The following is a 22,275-nucleotide window of genomic DNA, read 5'->3' on the forward strand; positions in this document are numbered from 1 at the left end:
ATCAGCTCTCCCCCACCTCCGGAGAGCACCACTAGCCAGGTGCGTCAGGATCCTTGGCCTCACCTGAACCCATCCCTCCCCCACGCTCTAGCTCAGGCCTGATGTAGTCAAGTCGGGGAATTCACTCCGGGTGGCCGCTGCGGCCATGTGGCTCAGTGCAACAGCACCCCCTGCTGGTATGACTCCCTCCTGTCGTGTGTGGGTCCCTCAGTCCGCACCAACCTGCTCTTCCAAGGCACACCTGCTAGAGGCCTTCAGTGGCGTTCCTTGTCAGGAGTGAGGCCAGATCCCTCCCCCGGCAGACCAGGGCCTTGGCCTCTGCCACTGCTCTCCTCACCCTGGGTCTGTACCCAGTTCCTCACAGGGGCTGTGGTTTCTCTGGGCCTTCATACAAGCTGTTCGGCTTACCTTCAGGTTCTCCTTGGACGCGGACTGCTGCCTCCAGGAGGCCTTCCAAGATTCACGGTACTGAATGAGGGGTTCCTGCTATGTGCTCTCACCCTATTTCCCATACTGGGTCTAGTCCTGACCACACTATTGCAAAAGCCTGCCAGCCAAGCCTCCACAGCAGGGCCTGGTGCTGCCCATCACGACTGCCCTTGGATGTTACGCACCCAAACGTCAAGTACTGAGGAATGTTTTCAAAGTACCCTAGTCCCAGTCACCAACACCCGCACCCGTGCCTTTCCCTTGTCCCTGGCCAGAATGATGGCTGTTCCCAGACTGGGTCAAAGGAGTTGCAGAGCCATCTAAAGAGACAAAATCGGTAAGGAGGAGCTGCCAGGTGGCTTGGTGCAGCCACAGGCTCGGACCAAACAAAACGCAGAGAGCCAGATGGAGGTGACAGAGTCCGGCTTCCAGGCGCTCTTCCAGGGAGTTCCAGGGAGCGAAGGCTCAAAGCCGCAGAGGCAGCTCTGGGAGGGCGGAGCAGGGGAGAGAAGGGGCGAAGTCGAGTGGCCACAGGGGCGGCCAAAAGTCTGTGCACTTGGTAAAAAGATTTTTCCTTTTGATTGGGGTCAGATTTGGAGGAAATGGGCACAATTCTTCACCTAAGACTAAAATTTAGTGAAGTATCAAAATATTTTCCATTTTATTTCTACAACATGAATTTATAATTTTAACAACTTTGTTCGCTAATGTGTCAAAAAATGAGGGTGAAAATGTTAGTATTCGTTTCCATAAAGTGCAGGTTCAATATCCCACTGTCGGCCTCAGTCAGCGTCTCACTTCAGGTCCTCCCCTGTTCCCACCCAAAGAGGGATGGAGAAAAGGCTATTATTTTTTTTAACCAATGCCCAACACTCTCAATTAAAGTGACAGATCCAATAAAGACATTTTTGCACGCGTGTTTCCCGGTAAGATTTCGAAGGACACAGTCCTGAGTGAAAGTCACCTTTCCTCATTAACGACACAGGGACGGAAATGACGCGTGGGGAATCACACCTCTGCTCCCTTGGCAAGTTTAAGGTCTCCGACTATGAGAAGGAACCCGACAGAACAGGAGCGGTTAGCTTGCTATGTGGTGGCTTCGAGACATTCTCTGGTGTGGCCTGAAAATGTGGATCCTCCCACTCTCTACCGATGGCAGGAAAACACTGCTCACTGCTGCTTCTGCTACCATGGAGGACCCCAGTCTTCAGAGAATACAGGGTTAGAGCAGTAACACCTTACGCTGTCAGAGGCTTCCGTGGCCATGAAAATACGGATTACGGAAGTTGGCTACCCGAGAATAAACCCGATGCAAAACCCTCACAAGCTGAAGTGTTCAGAGGCCAAGAACAGGAAGGTGCACCTGCAGGGGGCTCCGCTGACCTTCGCTCGCAACAGTGCTGGTAGCGGGGCTCACGCGACAGCAGAGGCTTCCGCCCGCGTCTGCGGCACGGGGCCGCTTTTGGATGTCAGGTGTAGTAGTTACGGCACCTCGTCCGCCTCTGACAGCAGGCAGGGAGCGGATCGGCGGGGAACAATCACAAACACATTCATGAGTTTCAGTGTTTTCAGGTCAAATCTCAAACTTGCAAGTAAATCATTAAAAATAGATCATTTGCTCTGTTATTTCCCATAGTTCCTGGTGATGAGAGTGGACGCGGGCAGTGGTCCGGCCGCAGGGACGCTGTCTGCGTCAGGTTTGCAGCATCCGTTCGGCCGCTGCCAGGTGGTACAGAAAGTTCTCTGTGGCCGGCGGGAACCGCTTCTGCTTCAGCGCCTCGACGCGGAGGACCAGCTTCCCTCCGGCACCCGAAACCTCGGAGAGCGGGGCCAGGCTGCTCAAGACTTCTTTTGTCTTTAGGGCGATATCCTTTAATAGAACAAGAAAACACGCATCACGTTCCTATCCTCAAACCGGACCCAGTTCTCTAGAATTATTTCTGCTATTTTTTTTTAAACTCTGGTGGCCTATTTTTTTTTTTTTTAAGATTTTATTTATTTATTTGAGAGGTAGAGGTCCAGACAGTGAGAGGAAGAGACAGAGAGAAAGGTCTTCCTTCCGCTGGTTTGCTCCCCAAATGGCCGCAGCCAAGCCGATCCAAAGCCAGGAGTCAGGAGCTCCCTCCAGGTCTCCCAAGCAGGTGCAGGGGCCAAGCACCTGGGCCATCCTCCACTGCCCTCCCAGGCCATAGCAGAGAGGTGGATCGGAAGCAGCTGGACCTCGAACCAGCACCCACATGAGATGCCAGCACTGCAGGTGGAGGATTAACCCTGTACCATAGTGCCGCCCATCTATTTTTCATTTTATCAGACTAATTTGATAAATTAGGAGGCTAACTTAAAAATAACAGAAAAATCAGTGTCACGGACTTTTTTAACACTTTAGCCTTTCCAAGTACATCATCCAACATCATTAAATACAGGCACGTTATGCAGCCATCATTTCCAGAAGCTTTTTACCATCCCAAACAGGAACTCTGGAACAAGTGCCTCCTGGGACAGGCGGTTGGCCTGGCAGTCGGGATGCCCGGCAGCACCGCCTGCAGTGCCACGTCAGACTGCTGGGATGTGGTCCCGGCTCCAGCTCCAATCCCAGCCTCTAGCTCATGTGGGCCCTGGGAGGCAGCAGTCATGGCAAGTATTGGGCTCCTGCCACCTGCAGATCTGGACTGTGTTCCCACGTCTGGGGTTGGCCCAGGCTAGCCCTAGCTGTCGTGGACATCTGAGGAATGGGCCCAGCAGATAACAGCTCTCTGTGCCTCAACCAAATAAATAGATCATGTCTTTAAACACACCCACCCCACCTCCCCCAAAAAAACCTAAAACGCAAATAACCCCCCATATTCCCTCTCAGCCCCTGGGACCTTCTACATGCACCCACGTGAGGCCCCTCACGTTAGCGGAACCCGGAAAACCTGCCCTTCGGCATCTGGCTGAAGTCAGCAGCCTGTGTTGGGGGGCATCTTGTCATGTTCCACGGTGCAGACACCACATTGTGTTTACCCATTCACCCGTCCGGAAGGGCACCTGGGCTGCTCCTGCTTTTCGACTATGTGACTAATGCTCCCGACATCACCTGTTCATTCGGACATTTCTGAACCCCTACACCTTGCTGGGCGCCGTCACTCTCCTCCCCAGGTCTCAGACATTACACTGAGTTATCTATGCATCACCTGCAGTCCATGCGCAACACAAGCACTCCCATGTTTCATCTACACTGTGAAGAGGACGTGCCTTCATGCTGGTGACGCGAGGATGGGGGCAGTGATGACTCCCGTCTCAGACAAGACCTCGCCCCTCTTCCTGGCCACGATGCACAGGCCATACAGCCAAGCCCTGCAGAACGCCCTCCACCCTCACTCAGAGCTTTCTTATCCCCGCCCCGATCATCCCTTCCTCCACCCCTAGTTTCTGTCATGGCTCCCAAGTATCTTGTCATTTCTTATTTTCCATTCATCCACTGCACTCACACCCATGACTGATGGGCCACGGTAATACCATGCTTGCTCAGCCATCACCGCTGTGGCCGCCCTGCAAACCGTCCTCGGAGCACCTGCCCTTCACCGTGCGCATGTGCACGGCAGCAGCTCTGCCAGCACTGACCACCCCACCCCCCCCAGCCCTCCCCCGGGCCCCTGCAGGACTCTGGCTAAGTGGGAGGACTGGGGCCGTACCTGTATAACCTGACTGTCGGACTTCTCTGGATCTTCTGCAGACTGGACAATTAGCTGACCAATTTCTTTGTGCAGTTTTCCCATTGCCATGGCCTCTGGTGAGATCAAGAGATTATGGGACTATGTAGAAGTCTACTAACAAAAAGAATCATTCCATCTACCTGAAAACACGGCTGATGACCCCCCCTTTCCATTTTACTACTGAACACAAACATGATCCCTTGGCAAAGAGGGAAGGCATGGTCACAATTTATATACTTCTTGGCCCGAAGGAAAACGTATCCATCCCAAACCAAACCTCCCCCTCACGCCCACCTGACAAGCAATTTTACTTTTCTTTTCAAACAAAACCTAGGGAAAAATTGATGAGTGAGTTGTGACTTCAAGTCAAGAGCCCGACTTCTTGCCAGGTCTTCAGGTAAGAATGTAAATGCGTGCAGCAATGCTGTGGCGGCAGCACTTCCTGTCAGTTTTGCAGAAGCCGGCTGAGCAGTCACGGCCTTAGGGCCCTCGGAAATGAGCCGAGGAAACAGCTGCTTCGTGCTAGTTACAGACAGGCCACTGTCTGCAGGAGATGAACAGGAACTGTCGTTTGTGACCGCAACGCCTGTTTGTGACCACAACGGACAAACTGCAATGGGATGGTGCTGACTGTGGGGAGTCCGTGGTACAGACCCAGAGCGAGAGGAGGCGGCAGGCACTGGCCACCTTTCCAGTCCTTTGAAGGAGCAAGGCAAGTGACAACACAAAGCTATTATCAGCCATCCCATCTAAAACCAGTACCGAATCTGAGGAGTGCCCCGGGTGCAGCAGCCGTTAACCCCATCCTTGCCGCTCTATCACTGATTTAGACAACTGAAACCTGTCTGTGGTACAGAAGACGTGTTCTTGATCTTTAGCTCCAAGAACACTTCCATTCCACCTTGCTGTCTGCGACATCCTTCAGAGATTCCCCCCAGGAGTCACACGCAACACCATATCGTAGTGGATGTCCCCACAGTCCTGCCGCACCTCCCTGCAGGAGGGGAAGGGGCCTCCTCCCCCTCCTCTCCAGTGTGCACTGACGCCCCTCCTTCCTGACAAGCCACTTATGCAGGAGGTAACTGACTTCCCAGGCCAGGTCTTGAGAGGCACTGTGGCCTCCTGCCCCCTCTCTCGGGGAAGCAGCTGTCATGTCATCACACCATTCAAGATGCCCTAGGGAGGGGCCCATACAGCAGGGAACCGAAGGCGGCTGCTGCCAACAGCCACGCACACTGGCCTGGACACAGATCCTCCAGCCTCAGCGGAGCCTTCGGACAACCCCAGCCCTGGTGATATTGCGACCGAAACCTTGTGTGCCGGTCACTCAGCCGTCGCTCCTGATTCACCAGCCCTGTGAGGACATACATGCTGGCTGTTTGAAGACCACTGCGGTCTAAGGGGACGTGTTATGCAGCCATCGATGATACATGCAGTTTCAACACAAAGGTGGAGGAACAAGATGAACAGACCGCGGAGCCCGCTGCGGCGCAGCCAACATGTCCACATCGCTAAGTTCCAGACACTGAAGAGGCCCAGCTTTGCAGGCCCCCAAACCCCGGGTTTGGAGGATCAGCCTGGAGAACATCCCCACTGGCCTGTACCTCGATGGCAGGACAGAGAACTGACCTTTCGCGGGCGGGGCAATGGTGATCTCACTCTCGGCCAGATTCACAAACACGTCGTAGAGGCCCACTCTGTGGCTCACCTCCACGTCCACAAACCCAGCCACGTAGCCTGCATTACAAACACAGCCAACGTCACCGCAGCAATGAAGAATGGAGTCTGGAGGTTCAGCTGCTTTTCTGCTCTTTGCAGTTTTATTTCCTCACACAACACTAACTGTACCTCGCGGCATTTATTATTACATTAATGGGGCCGGCGCTATGGCACAGCAGGTTAAAGCCCCGGCCTGCAGCACTGGCATCCCATATGGGTGCTGGTTCAAGTCCTGGCTGCTCTACTCCCAATCCAGCTTCCTGCTAATGTGCCTAGGGAAGCATTGAAGGATGGCCCAAGTCCTTGGGTCCCTGCATCCCTGTGGGAGGCTCGGAGGCTTCTGGCTCTGGATAGGCTCAGCTCCAGCTGTTGCGGCCATTTGGGGATTGAACCAGAGGATGGACGACCTCTCTCTCTTTTCTCTGTCTCTACCTCTCTCTGTAATCTGTATTTCAAATAAATAAAAAGTCAATGAATGAAAAGATGTTTATCAAAAAAATACATTAGTGTCAGTTGCCTGAAGAAATTCACACAATTAAAATTTTCCAAAATTAGACCCCAGCACCAAGGAACAAGGCTGAAATAAACCATTTACTTTTCAGTCATTCCAATCTGTGTCAAGAACACCAGACAAGGCAGAAGGTGGCAAGGCTCACAAACATAGCCAGTGCTCCTCCTTCAGGTCTCTACCCCACGAGCCACTGCATGCCTGGGCTCTCAGAGAAATCACGGGGAAATGGCAGACTCTTTCCCTCCTTTCAGATCTGACTGGTACTACAGATGCTAACGAATACAGGGTCACTCAGGAATTCGTAGGTTTCTGCAACTGATCTTAAGACAATGAATGGTTGCCAGTCATTTTTTATTTCGTAGAGCAATATATTACAATTTTTAAAAAAGATTTATTTTAAAGGCAGAGTTATAGAGAGAGGTAAGACAGAGAGAGAGAGAAGTCTTCCACCTGCGGTTCGCTCCCCAAATGTCCCCAAAGGCCAGAGTTGAGCCAATCTGAAGCCAGGAGCCAAGAGCTTCTTCCGGGTCTCCCACATGGGTGCAGGGGCCCAAGCTCTTGAGCCACCCTTCAGTGCTTTCCCAGGAGCCTTAGCAGGGAGCTGGATTGGATGTGGAGCTGCTGTGACTCAAACCAGCACCATATGGGATGCCAGCGCTGCAGGCAAGGGCTTTAACTGGCTGCGCCACAGCACCAGCCCCATATTACAATTTTTTTAAACACTAATTTGACAAAGAGAGACAGAGAGAATAAGAGACAGAGAGAGCTCCCATCCACTGATTTACTCCCAAATACAAGTAGTGGTCCGGGGCTGAGCCACACCAATGCGTGGCCATCTGGGGAGTGAACCAGCAGGAGGAGGCCTCTGTGTGTGTGTGTGTGTGTGTGTTTTTCTCTCTATATAACTCTACCTTTCAAAGAAATAAATAAAATCTTGGATAAAAATTAAAAGATACCATGAAAACAATGAACACCACCAACAACAAAAAACCTAGAAACTTGCAAATCTTTGAGGAACATATGACCAACAATGGAGTCATATCATGAATATATAATGAACTTCTATGAATCAATAGAAAAAAAATGGAAAAATAAATTTTAAAAAAGCAGTCATTTTACAGAAGAGGAAATACAAATGGCAGAAACATAGAAATATACTCATTAGGAATAAGAGAAATACAAATTAAAACCACAATGAAATACCAGGATACATCCACCAAGCTGGAAAACTATTTACTTTTCATTTTAAATATTTTAAAAGACTTATTTACTTACTTGAAAGGCAGAATTGCAGAGAGAGAGAGAGAAAGAGAAAGATCTTCCATCTGCTGGGTCACTTCCCAAATGGATATAACAGAGAAATGAAGAGGTGGATAGACTCTGGGCAGGGAAAAAGGCAGGATGCGATGGGCAGGCACAGCATGTACCTCAATACTCCACTTTCCATCTGTCTTTGGATCCGTGAGGATTTATTATTTTTTAAAGGCTTATTTATCTGAGAAGCAGAGGGACAGAGAAAGAGAGAGAAGGGAGAGAGTAAGCTCCCACCCACTGGTTCACTCCTCAAATGCCTGCAACGGGGGCTGGTGCTGTGGCTTGGAGGGCTAAGCCTCTGCCTGCAGCACCGGCATCCCGTTTGGGCCAGTTTGTGTCCCAGATGCTCCTTTTCCAATACAGCTCTCTGTGTATGGCCCAGGGAAAGTAGTGCAAGATGGCCCAAGTGCTTGGGCCCCTGCACCCGCATGGGAGACCCAGAGGAAGCTCCTGGCTTCTGGCTTTGGACAGGCTCAGCTCCAGCTGTTGTGGCCATTTTGGGGAGTGAATCAGCAGATGGAAGACCTTTCTCTCTGTCTCTCCCTCTGTCTGTAGCTACCTCTCAAATAAATAAAAATCTTTAACAACAACTATGAATTGGGGCCCACAATGTGGCATGAAAGCCCTATAGGCCGTAGTTCACATCCTGGCTGCTCCACTTCCAATCCAGCTCTCTGCTAATGACCTGGGAAAAGCAGAGGAGGATGGCCCAAATGCCTGGGCCCCTTCCACCCACGTGGGAAACCGGATGAAGCTCCTGACTTTGGTCCGGCTCTGCCCTCTCCATTGTGACCAACTGGGGAGTGAAACCAGCTGATGGAAGATCTCTCTCTCCCTCTGTCTCTCTCTCTCTCTGCAACTAACTTTCAAAATAAATAAATCTTTTGAAAAAAAATATTTTGGGAATATTGAAAAAAAATATTTTGGATTAAAAAAAATTTCCACACCAAAATAACATCTTTTAACTTCATTTCTGTGAAATTTATGAAGTTCTCTTGTATAATAGTACCTAAAAATAACTGTAGCTTTTCTTTGAGAAAAATATGTGGGAAGACTCACAATGAAGACTAACTATTCAAAATCAAATCACTGAAATCACTGATAGGGACACTTGTGAGGTCGGAACGTTACAGGTTAAAAATAGGCTGCATGGGCTGGCGCCGTGGCTCAGTTGGTTAATCCTCCGCCTGCGGTGCTGGCATCCCATATGGGCACTGGGTTCTAGTCCCGATTGCTCCTCTTCCAGTCCAGCTCTCTGCTGTGGCCTGGGAGGGCAGTGGAGGATGGCCCGAGAGCTTGGACCCCTGCACCTGCACAGGAGACCAGGAAGAAGCACCTGGTTCCTGGCTTCAGACTGGTGCAGCGACGGCCGTAGCAGCCATTTGGGGAGTGAACCAACGGAAGGAAGACCTTTCTGTATCTCTATCTCACTGTCTATAACTCTTTCAAATAAATTAAAAAAAAAAAAAAAAGAATAGGCTGCATTTTGGTGATGGCTGCATAACAAAGTGTGTACTTAACACCACTGAACTGTATACTTAAGATGGCTAAGATGGGGCAGGGGCTGGCGCTGTGCTGCAGCAGGTAAGCTTCCACCTGCAGTGCTGGTAGCTGTTCCAGTTCTGATCCAGCTCCCTGCTGATGTCCCTGGAAAGGCACCAGAAGATGCCCAAGTTCTTGGCCCCTGCATCCATATGAGAGATGATGAGGAAGCTCCTGGCTCCTTGGCTCCTGACCCGCTCAGCTATGGCTATTGTAGCCATTTGAGGAGTGAAATAGCAGACAGAGTTTTCTCTCTCTCTCTCTCTCTCTCTGTAACTCTTTCAAATAACTAAATAAATCTTAAAAAAAAAAAAAAGATGGGGCAGCGGGTAGACATTTGGTGCAGCAATTAGGGCACCGTTTGGGACCCTTGTCCACACCCCACAGTGGAGGTCCATCAGTGCATGCCCGGGGGGCAGCAGGTTTGCCTCGAATGGGACCCCCGTCCACGCCCCACAGTGGAGTGTCCATCAGTGCATGCCCGGGGGGCAGCAGGTTTGCCTCCAGTACTTGGATCCCTGCCACCCACATGGGAGACCTAGGTTGAGTCCACAGCTCCAGGCTTCAGCCTTGCCCAACACCAGCTGTTGTAGGTATTTGAGCTATGAACCAGCAGACAGAAGATCTCACTCCATCTTTTGCTCTCTCTGCCTTTCAAATAAATAAAACAATCTAAAAATTTATTTATGAACAGCATTTTTTAAAGAAATAATAAATGATCAGTAGTTCCCTTAGGAATGCATAAAAACAATGAAGCAACAACAACAAAAATAACCCTCCTTAAATCAGATTACTTCCTCCCCTGGGCTCCTCTGGTCTACCTGTGCATGTCTGCAAGGCGTCCAGTTCATCGGCATTGAGGTGTACGTAGGAATGGAGGATGGACCAGTCCTGGCGATGCCACACCAGGGCAGGCAGAGTCCTGGGAAATCAAAGCAAGAACTCAAATGGCCGCTGGCCCACACCTGGGATACTCAGCCTTCTTCTCCTCTTCTCCAGGAGGTAGAGACCTTGACCGCACCCCAGAAATGCTGACAAGCACCTCCCAGAGGCAAGTCAAAGTAATGTCATGCTTCAGATCCCACTTTTCGTGTCAGATTAGCTACAAAGGGTTCGAGGTGAACTTCCCAGAGCTCTGCACAGAGGCAAGCAGTGACACAAAGCTTCCCTGCAAACATCCCACTCTGCGGGCTGCCGCGGCCAGTGGATGTGCGGGTGAAGTCCAAAGCGGCCTCCCGGAGCACAAACCTCTCAGGAAGTCTCTCATCTATATTTAAAACTCCAGGCAAACTTGCAAAACGTGTTGTGTCTGTCTTCATACAACATAAGTTTCCTAACTAAAAACACTCGTGGTAAAACAACTGCTTCCAGATGTGCCAAATTCACCTGGGCTTTGTGTCACCCACCTCAGATTAATAAGCATAAACCCTTGGGAAAGGCTGATGGGGCTCGGAGCCAGAGAGAGCCGGGAGAACGTTCTGGCACTCTGAGGATCTGAAGCAGTCATGAGCATCACAACGATTCCTAAAGTGTGCAGTACCGGCAGGCATGGCCTAGGCGCTGTTTCCCATCTTGTGCCCTCCCAGGATTTTCTTCTTTCAGTACCTTAGCACCTAGCTTCCTCAAACCTATCTTCTCATTCCTAAAACAGAGTAATAGTACCGCCTTGTAGGGTTCTTGTCATGAGTAAATCTGATAATTTAGATGTCTTATGTAATGCCTTGTACACGGTATACCCAGCACAAATGCCAACTCCTCCCTTCCTTTTTTTTTAAACATCCAAAACAAGTTAGGCTTAGTAAATCAAGCCTGATGTATATATAGTCTTTGGTAAAAGTGAACAGAAGGAATAACACCTCAAACAAGGGACAGCGAGCGATGGCCTGTGGGCCAGCTGCCTGTCTTTATAAATAAAGTTTTACTGAACAAGCCATACCCATTAATTTACACGTGGATTGTCTATGGTTGCTTTTGTGCTACCCAGGCAGTTGAGTGGCTGGGACAGGGATCAAATGGCTGACAGGCCTAACATATTTATTCTCTGACAAGGAAAAGTTTGCTAACCCCTTACCCTCAAATAGTCACATTTCTAAAGTTCAAATTCAGTGACCTTGAACTACTAGATCTTAACTGAAACATTAGACCAAAATGGTTACACATGCTATTTATACCTAATTTACAGCAGAACAGTGACATCTCCTGCCCCAAACTGCCAACAAAGCTCCCACTCCCGAGTGACAGAGACAGCACCTGGTGAACTCCTGGACAGCTTCTACTTTGGGATGATAGGCGACGATTCTCTTCTTGAGCATCAGCGCAGTGTGTAAGATTATAGTTTCCATTCCAAACTGAGATACAATGTCTTTAAAAAAAAAAAAAGTTAATATATGAAATAGTATGTATGAACATAAACATCTAAACATTTTTAAATTTAATTTGTATTTATTTGAAAGGGAGAAAGAGACAGAGACAGAAGGACAGACAGATGTTTTCCATCCATTGGTTTACTCCCCAAATGACTGCAACAGCTGAAGCTGGACCAGGCTGAAACCAGCAGCTGGAACTCAATTCAGGTTTCCCGTGTGGGTGGCAGGGACCCCAGGACTTGGGCATCACCTGCTGTCTCCCAGGGTATGTACTGCAGGAAGCTGGAATTGGAAGTGGAGCCAGGACTCCAACCCAGGCCCTCTGGTATGAGATGCGGGCCTCCCAAATGGAATCTTAACTGCTGTAGCAGTCCAGGACATAAACTTTCTATCAGAAAGAATTCATAAGTGAAAAATTCTTTATCAAATGTATTTTTATCACTTGAGAGACAGAGTTCACACATCTACTGTTCACTCCCCAAATGCCCTCAGTGATGGGGGTTGAGCCAAGCTGAAGCCAGGGGTCAGATAACTCAAACCAGATTTTCTATGTGGTGGCAGGAACTGAGTGCCCTGAGCCACCATCACTGCTCCCCAGGGCTGGCATTAGCAGGAAGCCACAGTTAGGTATTGAACCCAGGTATTCTAATGAGGGGTGGGTGCAGATGTCCTAACTGGTATCAACTAGGCCAAAAATCCCCCCACCCAAAATTATTTCTTACAGAGATTTATGTATGTATGTAAGTATTTGAAAGACAGAGTGAGAGAAAGAGAGAGGGAGAGACAGAGATCTCCCATCCATTGGTTCAATGCCCAGATGGTCACAATGGCCAGGGCAGGTACAGCCCAAAGCCAACTCCATCCATGTCTCCCATGTGAGTGGTAGCAGCCCAAGTACTCAGGCCATCTTCCACTGTTTCCCCAGGCACATTAGCAGGAAGTTAGATTGGAAGCAGAGCAGCCAGGACTTGAACTGCCATTCCAATACAGGATATTGCTGCAGCAAACAGTGGTTTATCCTGCTGTGCCACAATGTCAGCCCCTACAAATTATTTTTAATACAGAGAATAAGTTTAGGCCAATGCCATAAGCACAGCTGCTCCTTATTTGGTGGATGGATCTGGCTAGCTGCTTACCAGGATGGGTTACGGCTGCCTCTGGGGGACCAGCATCTTTCTGTTTCATAAAAACTTCTGATTTAAAAAAGATTCCAGGAATGGGCATTTCACCTAGTGGTTAAGATGCCTGTTTCCCATTTGGATCACCTCAGTTACATTCCTGCTCCACTTCCTGACTCCAACTCCTTACCAACGTGAACCCTGGGAGGAAGTGGTGATGGCTCAAGCAGTTGGGTTTCTGCCACCCATTTGGGAAACACAAATTGAGCTCCTAGCTTTGGCCCTACCCCAGCCCCAGTCATTGCAAGCATTTGGGAAGTGAATCAACAGGTGGGAGCCCTTTCTCTCTCTCTGCTTCTCAAAAACATAAAGTTTTTAAAAACAGGGTGCACACGGTGGTGCAGTGGGTTAAGCTACCACTTGGAATGCCTGCATCCCATACTGTGGTGCTGGTTCCAGTCCGTTATTCTGCTTCTGATCCAGCTTCCTGCTAATAAATCCTGGGAGACAGCAGGTGATGGCTCAAGTGCTCGGGCCTCTGCCACCCATACAGAAAGACCCAGATGGACATCTGTACAGTGGCAGGCATGGGGACAATGGTTAAGAAGTCACTCGGGATACCCACATCTAATACTGGAGTGCCTGGGTCAGTCCCAGCCCCCCTCTTGACTCGTTTCCTATTAATGCAGACAGTGAGAGGCAGCAGGTGATGGCTCAAGTCCTGGTCCCTCCACCCTAGAGGGAGACCTGGATGCAGTTCTAGGCTCCTGGTGTAGGCCTGGCCCAGCTCTAGCTATAGTGGGCATTTGCAGAGTGAACCAGTGGATGGGAAATCCTTCCCTTCCTGTCTTTGCAATAAATAAATACTCTTTTTTTTTTTTTTTTTTTTAAAGAACATTTCTACAACAACAGAATAATGTGGGTAGGAACACCACAAAAATCTGTTTTCCTCTGAGAATTCTGACTGAGTGAGGAGAACCAGAGTTGAAGTTCTCTGTGTGGGAAATAAGTGTTACAGAGGTGAGAGCAATGGATGGAAAAATGGTGCAATTGAGCCAAAGGAGAGGTTAATCTTGGCTCAGGGATTCTGGTGTTGCTATGGGTTTTTCTTTTTTTCTTCTTTTTTTACCTTTGATGGAGCCTGCAAGGTAGGCCTTTCGGGCATCAAAGTCCTTACTGAGGAAGGAGCCGTTTTCCTCACTCTGGCACACCCCCTTTGTGAGAACTGCGATGTAGCTCTCCATCATCTTCACTGGGCTCCCATGCTTCAGGTACATTCTGCAAGAAAGGACACAAAGCAACCGCGCGTCGGTTTGAGAGGAGTCACGTGGAGAAACGCCCCAGGGCCGGGCACGGGTCACTTGTAAAGACTCTAAAGCCCACTTGCTGCTGTACTTCCGAATGCCTGGGTCTTTTCGTGACACAAGAGTACATTTGACTGCCCTAATTCGGTTAGAAAAAGTCTGAGTAAAAACCATTTGCCAGCTCTCCATTCTTTGAAGTCAGCTCTCTCCTTTACCGGGGAAGGCCTGCTGTGGTGCCCTGAGGCAGGAGGGTGGACCGGGCGCTGGGGGCCCCACTCCTCTCAAGAATGTTGCAGACTCATCCCCTTTCATGTCTAATGCTCACAACCGGCGTTCTTAGACACCCAACTGTGTTTTATTGCCGGGATTCCCACTGACAAGAAAGCAGTTTTATGCATTGTTCACAGAGAAAGCAGTAATTAGCTGTAGAACTCATACTTATTATCAGAGTTCCCAGAGGTAGCTATTTTTAGATAATTGAGAAATAAAAACTCTTAAGTTTCCAGCGATAAATGTGCTACTAGAGACATTTGCCATCAAGTCAAAACTTCCAGAAACTGCTGACAGGAAACTGTCTGGGCTTATAGCTCACATGTGGAGCCAGCCTCTTCCCCTTGAAATCCCTTCCCATGAGCAACTAAAAATAAATTCTGCTTGAGAAACACGACTGGGTCTACTGGGTCTTTCATCAGCTCATGGGACAGAAAATCAGGACGAAAACAAAACTGATGTTTAAAAAAGATCATCTGAAAATTATGTATCTAGATGAAGTTAAAAAAACAAGTGTTTTAACTGCTTCATAAATCCTGGCAATCATGAGGGCTTGGATTTTTGTTCTTTGTTTTTTCCATTTTAATCTAAATACTGAGAAACAGGTAGAGGGTAATGAATATTGTAAGCTCTCCTGTATAGAAAATACATTCAAACCCAAGAACTCATACACATGGGTAGGGAGAAAAAAGTCTCTGGTAGGCTACAGAGAGGTCACAGGGGTTATGTGATGGTGAGCTGTGGGTCAGTGTGCCATATTGGGTAAAGCCCCTGCCTGAGACACCAGCATCCCACATGGGCGCCAGTTCGAGTCCCGGCTGCTCCACTTCCAATCCAGCTCTCTGCTGATGGCCTGGGAAAGCAGTGAAGGAAGACCCAAGTGCTTGTACCCCTGCACCCATGTGGGAGACCAAGAAGAAGTTCCTGGCTCCTGGCCCCAGCCTGGCCCAGCCCTTGCAGTTGCAGCCATCTGGGGAGTGAACCAGCAGATGGAAGCTTGCTCACTTGCTTTCTCTCTTTCTTTCTGTAACTCTTTCAAATAAATTAAAAAAAAAAAAAAGGTGAGCTGAAGGGTGTAGAGGGTGAAGGGGGGAACTTCCCACATAGCTTCCACTGCCACTGTGAGCACACTGGCCAGCTCCTCTCACCAGAACTGGAAGGGAGCAAGTCCACATGAACCTCACCAGCATGAACACTGTCTATCTAGGAGTGTGTACGTGGGCATGCAGTCACGTGTGGGTGGGACGTGTGCATCTGCAGCAGCACGCGGGTGTACATGCACACAAGGATGAGCCTCAGGTGTCTAAGGGGCCGGAGGCTGAGGAGGTGCCTTGCAGTAGCCTTCAGCCCTCACTTCTCTTGGAGAGCAGGCTCAGAATGCAATGATGCTGTGGCTGGGGTAACTCTGCCTTCTGCATTCCAAGCTATTTCCCCACGAGTTCAGCTCAGTATCCTAACCCTGACTCAGTCAAACGAAACGCGAGTCCAGAGGTCCAAAAACACCTCTGCAGTGTTTTGAATTCATGGCTTCTGGACAGCGTCTCCTCTGGTGACAGTAATCTCCCTCTGTGTCAGGGCCACATTAACTGGACGTTGTTTACATTCCACAGTGGGCCACAGACTTGGAGTTTATCTCACCACAGCAAGTTTTTATCAAAGCTGGCTGTAAAAACAGTAAAACCTCATTTAGTCACAATGCATTTTTAACTGAAACCCTTAAGCAACAAGAAGATAGTCCTACAAGTTTTGTTTGTTTGTTTTGTTTTGTTGGTGTTGGTGTGTGTGCCTGCACATGCATAAAAATGGCAAATTTATAACCATGTACTTTACTTATTGTGAGAAAAACACAAACAATTGCTTTCACTCCCTAAGCTACTTACTGGGCAAGCGCCGGAAAGCTGACAGTAATACATAACATCCAGAATTGCAATTCTAACTAGTGACACACACACAAACATCCCCAAAAACTAAAACTTTGCAAAGCCTTTCAGAATGCCCCAATGTTCTAACCCAAAAGCATGATTTCATTAGGTCCACAAATGTATATACCAAGGCAGGAGAGCGGACTGGTGCATTTTAGATAAATATTTTCAACATGTGGGATAAAACTAAAGTGACCCACTTGAATCACAATTAATCAATTAACTAGACTTTCTCAGACCTGCAGCAGGCCAGTAGGAAATGGTTTCCTGTGCTTCAGCATAATTAAAAATATCCACTAACTTTCTCCAGAATGACTCCAGAACACACAGGCCTCGACGTGTATGAGCCATGGTAAGGCATTTAACTTATCCATCCTGCTAGGCAAAGTTCCAGATTAGAAGTGAGCAGAAATGAAAGACCAAACTAACAAGTGACCCAGATAACCAGGAACTGCAAGAGCTCTGCAAACTTCTTTCCCTCTTCACTGAGACAGTTTTCCCAAGTAAGAGGAGCAGGATGGGTAAGGCAGGAGAGGAAGTTCCTCCTCACAAAACAGTCCCGAGGGGCCGTCCGGCGCAGATTAGGCTGGGCAGACAGAGGACTGAAATGCGCCCTCAGCGTAGACATCTGCTGTGGCTGCTGGGTAAGGTCTTCATTTTGGTAAATCACATTTAATACAGTTTTCATACAGACCTACACAATATCCTAGTGAAGGCGGCATATTTCTCTGGGTTAAAATCTTTGGCGGTCAGAACAATAGAAAAATGAGTCACCTGTCCAAAAGAAACAAAAAAAAGTAAAGCCACTCAATATGATCAGTTCTTATTACTATATTCTAACAAACCTCTTGAACAAGACAAACCATCATTAAAAAGACAATTGTAAAAAAAAAAAGTCCTCACTTGCTTCTTTATAGTTTTTATGTTTGCAAATATATCTATGCATGTATTTATTTACATATATATTTAATTTCCTATGTAAGAAGGCAATACTCTTAAAAATTTTTTTCCAAAGAGGTCAGCGCTGTGATGTAGTGGATTAAGCTGCTGCCTGCAGTGCCAGCATCCCATATGTGCACTGGTTCAAGTCCTGGCTGCTTCACTTCTGATCCAGTCCCCTGTTAATGGCCTGGGAAAGTAGCAGAGAATGGCCCAAGTGCTTGGGCCCCTGCACCCACATGGGAGACCTGGACAAAGCTCCTGGCTTTGGCCTGGCCAGCCATTGCAGCCATTTGTAGAGTGAACCAGCAAATGGAAGATCTCTCTGTCTCTCCCTCTGTCTCTCTGTAAGTCTGATTTTCAAGTAAATAAATAACTTTTTTTTTTCAAAAACATGAAACTATTTCACTAAAATATAAAAAAAATGAGTTTCTATTTAATTCCCCCAATCTCATCAAAGCAGAACAAGGATTACTAAATCATACCCCTCAATTTAGCAACTGGTGGTCATTAATGGGAAAAAGCAAAATTCATCCTAGTGGCAATCACCCCGTTCCTGAAATAACCGGCTCTCTCAAGAGCTGCCACTCCACCAGTGTTCCTGTCATAACAAGTGTCCCCCGGATAAATGCCTCAACTATCACCACAGAAATGCCTCATCACACACATCATGTTCCCATCCACGAGACAAAATTCAGAACTTTAAAAAAAAAAAAAGCGCCAGCACCACGGCTCAGTAGGCTAATCCTCCACCTTGCGACGCCGGCACACCGGGTTCTAGTCCCAGTCGGGGTGCCGGATTCTGTCCCGATTGCCCCTCTTCCAGGCCAGCTCTCTGCTGTGGCCAGGGAGTGCAGTGGAGGATGGCCCAAGTGCTTGGGCCCTGCACCCCATGGGAGACCAGGAGAAGCACCTGGCTCCTGCCATCGGAATGGCACGGTGCAGCGGCCGCAGCGCGGCTACCGCGGCGGCCATTGGAGGGTGAACCAACGGCAAAAAGGAAGACCTTTCTCTCTGTCTCCCTCTACTGTCCACTCTGCCTGTCAAAAAAAAAAAGAAAAGAAAAAAAAAGAAAGAAACAAAAAAAAAAATTAAAAAAAAAAAAAAAGCAAAGCACTGAAGAAATATACTTTAGCAATCTGGAACACACAGGTGCGGCATCAGCACTGCTGAACCTGGCGATCTGGCACGCAGAGCCTGCGGCAAAGCCAAGGCAGCAGCGAGGCCTCTCCGCAAGAGCTCAACAGGAGCCCGACAGCAGCCAGAGATCGGACAGATTATCTGGATGCCTGTCTCCTCCAAATTTACAGCTCCTACCTACGACTCCCTGTTCTGTCTTAACCTTCCAACAGTCCCAAATTGTTACTTTAAATGTAATTCTCTATGCTCGATTAAATGTAATTCTTTATGCTCGATTGGTATTCTGCTCACGTTTCAGAGTTTCATTATTGGCTACAAAATTAACCGGGAAAAGGGAAAAGCAATCCGCACATCAGGCCCAGCCCCTCTATTCACTAGGCTTTTCTTTGAAAACCCTCCCGGCTGTCTGGAATTAGCAAAGTGACATCAACCAGGTACTGGTTTTCCATCCATCACATTGACCCCGATCCTATCAACACACCAAAAAACCCTGAGTCATACATGAATTTCCTTAGTCATCCTTTCCAAAATCTTTTTTTTTAATTCTTTATTTAATTGAAAGGCAGAGTGACAGAGAAAAAAGGAGACACAGATCTTCCATCCACTCTTCCCAAATGCCCACAACAGCCGGAGTTGGGCCAGACCAAAACCAAGACCAGGAACTCAACCTGGGTCTCCCACACGGGTGGCAGGAACCCAGGTTCTTAGCCATCACGTGCCAACTCCCAGCCACATGAGCGGGACCCAGAGCTGGGGAGCCAGGACTCACACTAGCACTTCGGATGAGGGCATCCTAAGCAGCAGCTTCATCTACTGCGCCACAATGCCCAACCTCTAATTTTTTCTTCCACAGAGAATTTTGATATTTTCTTTTGAAAATTTTGAAACACACTGAAAAGTTGAGAGAATGACAGAGACATCCTAAACTCCTTCACCTTAATCAACAATATAAATTCTTAATATACTCTTATCATATGCAAGCAGAGGAAAGATTTTCTTAACTGTGTCAAGGATAATTAAATCCTCTAAAATAGTTTTTAAGTACAGAAAAACACTTCTGCCCACTGCTAAGCAGTCACGGCTTTGAAGCCACTTTTATGTTTCTGTTCTGATTATCAGACACAAGTGGCCGTGTTGCTCAGCAAGTATCATTCTAGAACAAATGAACGTAAAGTGTGAAAGACAACACTCAGTGAAAATAACAATGAACCTTTGCCAACGCACTCAGAACAACCAGGAATAACTGGCCTAATCTTGCATCCCTTTTGGTTTGGGCAGGAGCGAAGGAACGCAGTCCTACCTTTTTCAGAACTGAGGAATCTGGAACTTCAACCGTCGTGATGTAAAACCAGGTCCTTCTGTACTGACCAAAGACAAAAGGGTGCAGAAGCGCGTTTTCCTGCGTAAGGCAGCATTTTCTGAGCAGCAGGCTCCTGAGGGCGGCTGTGGTGCGGGGGTAACACCACACCCAGAGGACTTCTCCATTTGTGTCCTTTTCTGCAATGGAAACACGCTCACTGTGAGAACGTCAAACGCAGCAAGGAAGTGAGCGGACCGGCTGCTCACAAGTCCTAGCGGAAGCAGCTCTGACACCCTATGACAGAGCTACGCAGAGCCCCTGAGACTCCAAGCTCCCACATACCCCTGCAGCTCAAAGCACCCAACCCTCAAGACCTTGAATTTTAGGCCACTTGAGTCAAAAGCTTTTGTAACACATCTTTTTTCATTTTTTTAAAATAAAAGGGCTTTGAAGATTACAGTGAGGGTTTTTTTTTCTTTTTTAAAAGATTTATTTATTTATTTGAAAGGCAGAGTTTCAGAGAGGTAGAGGCAGAGAGAGAGAGTCTTTCATCTGCTGGTTCACTCCCCAGATGGCCACAATGGCTGGAGTTGTGCCGATCCAAAGCCAGGAGCTTTTTCCAGGTCTCCCACGCCGGTGCAGGGGCTCAAGGACCTGAGCTACCTTCCACTGCTTTCCCAGGTCATAGCAGAGAGCTGGATGGGAAGTGGAGCAGCCGGGTCTAGAACCCACACCGGCCCCTGAACACATCTTCAGTGAAAACATTTAGCCCTAGAGGTGTGGTAGAGTTCCTCTCTGTCTCGTCCCATAGAATCGCTTCTACATTTATAATTGCCTTAAGTTTAAAATGTTAATGCGTATCAATATGGAAAAAAAAATTTTTTAACCTTCTGAATTGAATATATGATCCGAAGTCGTCTTTGTCTTCGCTGTTGCTAGATGGAGTTTAACTGAGCTGAATTCAGCACCTTCGGGGCGGTTTGGGTTTGGTTTGAGGCAGTTTTACTGTTTCAGGTACGGGGGGTTGACACCGTGGCTCAGTGGGTTAAAGTCCCAGGAGGCAGCACTGCTCTCCCCTAGGGGCGCCCCGGCTAAGTCCGCTCCGATTCCGGTCAGGCTCCCTGCTGTGGCCTGCGAAGGCAGTAGAAGATAACCCAAGTGCTTTGGCCCCTGCACCCACTGGGAGACCCAGAGGAAGCTCCTGGCTTCCCCCTGGCCCGCCCAGGTCGTTGGCCCCATTTGGGAAGAGAACCAGCGAAGGGAAGGCACTCCCCCGGTATCCGCCTTTCAAGTAAATCTTTAAAATGAGAGAGAAAATTCAGATAATCGCCGCCCTTTGAGGCCCGGTTTTGCTGTCTAGGAAGGTCCTGGTGCCTTGGGAACCAGGGTCGATGCGTGTGTAGAGACCGCAGGCAGGGGAAGACCTTGCAACCCACAGGCACCAACCCACAGAAGACCGGCTCCGGGGGACCCGCACACCTGAAACTGCGGGGCTCCCAGAGGTCCGCGACGGACCCCGGCCCGCCACGCGGAGGTCTCCGCCGGCCCCGAGGTCCCGGCCTGGCCCGGCCGCTTCCTGCCGAGACCCTGGGCCCGCGTCCCACGCTACCCACCAGCGGGGGCGGCCCAACCCCGCGCGCAGCCGCGGACTCGCACGCTCAGTCCCGCGCGCTTCCCACACCCAGGCGGCCGCGGCCCCGGGCTCTGCGGGCCCGGCCCCGCCCCGCGCCAGGCAGGCCGGCGGCGCAGGAGCGGCGCGGTCCCGGGCTCCCGGTGGCCGTGCGGGCTCCAGGAGGCGGCACCGGCCCCGCGCCCAGGAGGTCCGGCCCGCAGCCCCCAGACCAGGCCAAGCATGGAGGGGCCGCGCCCTCCTCAGCAGGGCGGCGCGAGGGGCCGCCCCAGGCCGAGGCGAGGCGGAGGCGGACCGAATGTGGGCCTGCGGGGCAGGGCGCCTGCGTCCTCACCGATCAGCCCCACTCCGAGCATCAGCTGAGTGTCGGCCGCTTCTGCCGTGGCCATCTTTGGACGCGGCCGCCCGGCTGCCGCCACAGGCCCCGCCCTCCGCAGGGCCCGCCCCGCCAGGCCCCGCCCCCCGCCACTTCCTCCTCGCAGCCCCGCCCTTCCTGGGTCCGCAGCCCTTCGTCCTTGGGAAGCTCCCCCGGCTTCCGCGACCTCAGTTTCTCTGACCCAGGTCTTCATCCGCTGCCTTTTTTTTTTTTTTTTGATATTTATTTATTTATTTGAAAGGCAGGGTTACAGAGAGGCAGAGAGAGAGAGTTTTCCATCCCCTGGTTCACTCCCCTACTGGCTGCAACACCGCAGCTGGGCTGATCAGAAGCCAGGAGCCCGGAGCTGCTTCTCCCACATGGGTGCAGGGACCCAAGGACTTCCACTGCCTTCCCAGGCCCTAGCAGAGAGCTGGATTGTAAATGGAGCAGCCAGGACTTGAGCTGGTGCTCATATGGGATGCCAGCGCTGCAGGCGTCGGGTGGCACCGGCTCCTCCTCCGACTTCGTAACTCAGGCCAATCTTCCTTTTTCATTCTACCTCCGCCTTCCAGTCGGGCTCAGAAGAAGGAAAAGAAATTTGAGACTCTGGGGATGGAAGAAGGGTCTCATTCATTCATTCTTTCATTTATACGGCATCCCCAAAGTAAATAAAAATTGAGAACCTAATGTACTGTTAAGAATATAGTTTGATGAAGAC

At 49.4% G+C, this 22,275-nt stretch overlaps 1 protein-coding gene across 2 annotated transcripts; it reads right to left on the reverse strand.

Moving 5' to 3' along the window:
• Positions 1-1,073: 1,073 nt before the first annotated feature.
• DENND10 (DENN domain containing 10) lies at positions 1,074-21,617 on the reverse strand. Of its 2 annotated transcripts, XM_062214620.1 has the most exons (9): positions 21,534-21,617; positions 19,570-19,766; positions 16,885-16,964; positions 13,824-13,972; positions 11,461-11,572; positions 10,032-10,132; positions 5,754-5,861; positions 4,104-4,198; positions 1,074-2,299 (listed from the first exon to the last, which is right to left on the reverse strand). In XM_062214620.1, the coding sequence occupies exons 1-9, from the start codon at positions 21,586-21,588 to the stop codon at positions 2,123-2,125; spliced, it is 1,074 nt and encodes a 357-aa protein (XP_062070604.1). In that variant the 5' UTR covers positions 21,589-21,617; the 3' UTR covers positions 1,074-2,122. The 2 variants fall into 2 exon arrangements, with proteins under 2 accessions (XP_062070604.1, XP_062070605.1); XM_062214621.1 differs by lacking the exons at positions 16,885-16,964; positions 21,534-21,617 and having other exon boundaries at positions 19,570-19,654.
• Positions 21,618-22,275: the final 658 nt, after the last annotated feature.

Source organism: Lepus europaeus, chromosome 17, assembly GCF_033115175.1.
Source record: "Lepus europaeus isolate LE1 chromosome 17, mLepTim1.pri, whole genome shotgun sequence".
NCBI classification, from domain to species: Eukaryota; Metazoa; Chordata; class Mammalia; order Lagomorpha; family Leporidae; genus Lepus; species Lepus europaeus.